At 61.7% G+C, this 3,522-nt stretch overlaps 1 protein-coding gene across 1 annotated transcript in view; it reads left to right on the forward strand.

The window, feature by feature from the left end:
• Positions 1–106: 106 nt before the first annotated feature.
• Positions 107–3,522, forward strand: part of LOC112953539 (ETS translocation variant 3-like) — a 7,956-nt gene continuing 4,540 nt past the window's right edge. Inside the window, exons 1-4 of the mRNA XM_026046618.1 lie at positions 107–152; positions 799–1,036; positions 1,806–1,921; positions 3,348–3,517. Of these exons, the coding sequence (XP_025902403.1) occupies positions 107–152; positions 799–1,036; positions 1,806–1,921; positions 3,348–3,517 (570 nt within the window). The remainder of the gene's footprint in view (positions 153–798; positions 1,037–1,805; positions 1,922–3,347; positions 3,518–3,522) is intronic.

The raw sequence follows: 3,522 nt of genomic DNA on the forward strand, positions 1-3,522 counted from the left end.
TTGCAGGAGCGGAGCGGAGCGGCGGCGCCCGGGGGAGCGGGGGAGGGCGGGCCCGGAGCCGCCGCCGCCGCCGCTCAGCGCGCTCCTTGCGGCCCGCAGCGCCACCATGAAGGCGGGAGGCAGCGTCGTGGACAAGGCCGAGGGCGCCGCAGGTGAGCGCCGGATCCCCGGGGGTTTCGAGGCCTCTGGATCCGGGGAGTTCCGGGGAGGGGGCGGCGGGGGCCTCGGGCTTGAAGCGGAATGTGGGGAACATCCTGGAATGGCTCGGAGGGGGCGGGCGCCCTGCTCCGGGTGGGAATGCCGCGGGAAACGTTGCGGGTTGGCCCCCGAGTTGCGCTCCCGTGTTCCYGGTAACGCGGCTGGAGACCTCCCGAATCCTGGAATGGTGCCCCGCGCCTGGAATCGTGCCGGGAAAACGGGAATTGGGGCGGCCGCCCCCGGAATGGGGCTGTTTTCCCTGCCCTGGGGCACATAGGGATGAGGCCAGGGCCCCTTCCCGGCCTCCGGAGCGCCGGGGCCCCTTCCCGGTGTTTGTTGCTCCTCTATGTTTCCCACACCCCTTTCCAATTTTCCCACCCCAAAAATGGGTTAAAAAGCAACAGGTGGCGAAATACCAGAACCTAAAAGGAGAATTTTGGAATTTGGGGGGCTTTCCCTTCCGATTCCCTCGGAATTCCAGCTGCCAGAGGCGCTGGGAGGCYGCGCTCCGCATAACAAACAACAAGAGCCTCAATCCGGGTTGGGGCCGGGGGGCGCAATTCCGAGTTGATCCCGACGGGGCGGGGGCGGCTTTTCCAGGCTACCACTTCCCGGACTGGGCCTACAAGACGGAGTCGAGCCCCGGCTCGCGGCAGATCCAGCTGTGGCACTTCATCCTGGAGCTGCTGCAGAAGGAGGAATTCCGCCACGTCATCGCGTGGCAGCAGGGCGAGTACGGCGAGTTCGTCATCAAGGACCCCGACGAGGTGGCGCGCCTCTGGGGCCGCCGCAAGTGCAAGCCCCAGATGAACTACGACAAGCTGAGCCGCGCGCTCCGGTGAGCCCTGGGAATGCCGGGAATCCCGGCGGGAAGCCGTTTCCGGCGGGACGCGGCGGCCGCTTCCGCGCCCGGCTGCCGTTAGCGACGCTTCCCGCTTCTCGTTGTGTTATGTGGAAGCCTGGAGGCCGAGGGCCCCCGGCTCCTCATTCCTGCTCCTTTTTCCGCTCCTCCGTATTCCCCAAGGATGAGAGTTGGGCTTCCCGGGCTCCCCAAACGCTTCCCGGGCTCCCCAAAYGCTTCCCGAGCTCCCCTTTGCTTRTGGGATCTCCTTTGCTTTGGATGACTCTTCCTTCACCCTTCATATTCCAAAGCCATTAGTGAACTTCCATTTTATTTATTATTCCATTTTCTTTTATTTTTATTCCCTTTTATTTCCGCTTTCCCCTTGGGAAGCAGCCGAGGGKTTTTTTTCTCCACTTGGTGCTTTGTATTTTGAAGCAAATTGGTGAAAATAAAACGGTCCTGCGAGGATCCCGGTGCCTTCCACACTCCGATCCCTCCAGGACGGAGCCACCACCGGACAAACAGGGCGGGAAACGCGGGAACCTCCTTATGGAGCGGGAAGGAAAGGACGGAGCGGGTAGCGGCAGCGCCCGCATCGGTGCTTGGCAGGGGAAAGTGCCCTTGGGTGCCACCGTCGAGGAATTTCCCCTTATGGGCGAATCCAGGGTGTCTTTGGGACACGGCTTGCCGAGGCATTCCCAAAAAAGGCATTCCCGGCCCTCTCTCCCAGGATGTTGATGGCTCTTTTGCCCTTCTTTCCCAGCTATTACTACAACAAGAGGATCCTCCACAAGACGAAAGGCAAGAGATTCACCTACAAGTTCAACTTCAACAAGCTGGTGATGCCCAACTACCCCTTCATTAACATCCGTCCCAACGGTGAGTGGGGCCTCGGAGCGAATTCCCTCGGCCCGAGGGAATCGCCGCGCCGGGATCGAAGCTTTTCCGGCAACTCCATGCCTCCAATCCCCCTTGCAGCATCAAAAGGATTTTTGGGGTGTTTTTCCCCCCGCCCCAACCAAATTAGATCTGGAGTTGCCAGGAACGGGGAAGCGGAGGCGGTTTTAAGGTAGCGACTAAAGGAGTTTTAAGTTCAATCATGGAATTGTCTGGATTCTCCCTGTGGCATGACGGCAAGGAAAGGGAGTTGGGAAGTGCCACACGAACGTGCTGCTTTTGAGAGGCCTTTTGAGTCTCCCRCCAGGGCAGGAGCAGGAATTGGGGCTGGATTTGTCCCGGGATCGGCCTTAATGTTGGGGTTTGGCCAAAAAGAGGGTCCTTTCGAGGGTGCCTTTTGGTGGAAATTCCTCCTTGGGCCATCGTGGGRTTTTTATGGCTGGCCGGCCCCAAAATGAGGGGAATTGGTGGCAACCGAGGCCATCAAAACAAAACTCCTGGTTTATTTAGGGGAAAACTTTCATTTTCGGGAAAACTCCTGGTTTATTTTGGGGAAGGGCTTGAGCTGCAAACCCTCCCCKCCAAGAAATGGGGGGAATTCGGAGCACCAACGCTCCAAAGGCGTTATCCCAGGGCGAGCAGCAGGCCTGGAGCCCTGCAGTATTCCCGAAGGAATTCTCCTTCACCCGGGAGGGCCCCGGAGCCGAACACGGGGGTGGAAAGTCGGAGCGCGAAGCGGCGCCGCAAAATCCCTAATTGCCTGACAAGTCCGGGCAGTTCCCGCTCCACGTTGCTGCCTGCTCCTCTTCCCTGTTTGCAGCCGCTCCCTTCGATCTCGGGGGCCCCCCGTTTAAAGAAAAACAAGGAGTTTGGGAGCGCCGGAATGCGCTTAATTAGACAACCTGCGCTTGGCTAATGAGCACTTTGCTGCTGCTCGCGCTGGGGGTTGGGCTAGGAGCCCTGGTTGGGGCAGCGGAGCCGGGATTTGGCTTTGGATTCTTCCCTTGTGCGGCTCCGGAGCTGGAGGAGTCCCGGGGCAGCGGGGTGAGGAAGAGGAAGGTTCATTCGGGAAGCTGGGGAGAAGGAGACGGAGTTAGTGGGGTGAGAAAAGGTAGTCTTAGATGAGCACCAATGCGGGGGGTTTCAGTATTCCATGCTGGGAATTCCATTGCAGCTTCACCGGAGCGAGGGATCTGGGAAGGGGCCCCTGGAAGGGCTCCCCGAGCCCTGGGAGGCGCCGGGGAGGCGCCGGGCGAGGCGGCTTGGGAGGCTCCTCCTTTGTAATCGCGGGCGGGATTTGTGTGTTCCGCTTCCAAGCGCCTCCGGGCGCCTCCGGAGAGCGGCTCGCGGGATTGCCGCTCCCCTTAACTCCCTGTTTCCCGCCCTTGTTTTCCGTGCCCCGCCGCAGGTGTCGTCCCGCAGAGCGCCCCGCCGGTGCCCACGGCCTCGTCCCGCTTCCACTTCCCGCCGCTGGACGGCCCCTCTCCCACGGAGGACGCGCAGCCCGGGCGCTTCCCCGCGGGCCCGCTGGTGCCCCCGGGCGCCGAGGCGGCCGACGGGCGCCCGCTCGACGCCGAGGCCGA

This window comes from Nothoprocta perdicaria, unplaced genomic scaffold, assembly GCF_003342845.1.
Source record: "Nothoprocta perdicaria isolate Ctin4 unplaced genomic scaffold, notPer1 scaffold_450, whole genome shotgun sequence".
NCBI lineage: Eukaryota > Metazoa > Chordata > Aves > Tinamiformes > Tinamidae > Nothoprocta > Nothoprocta perdicaria.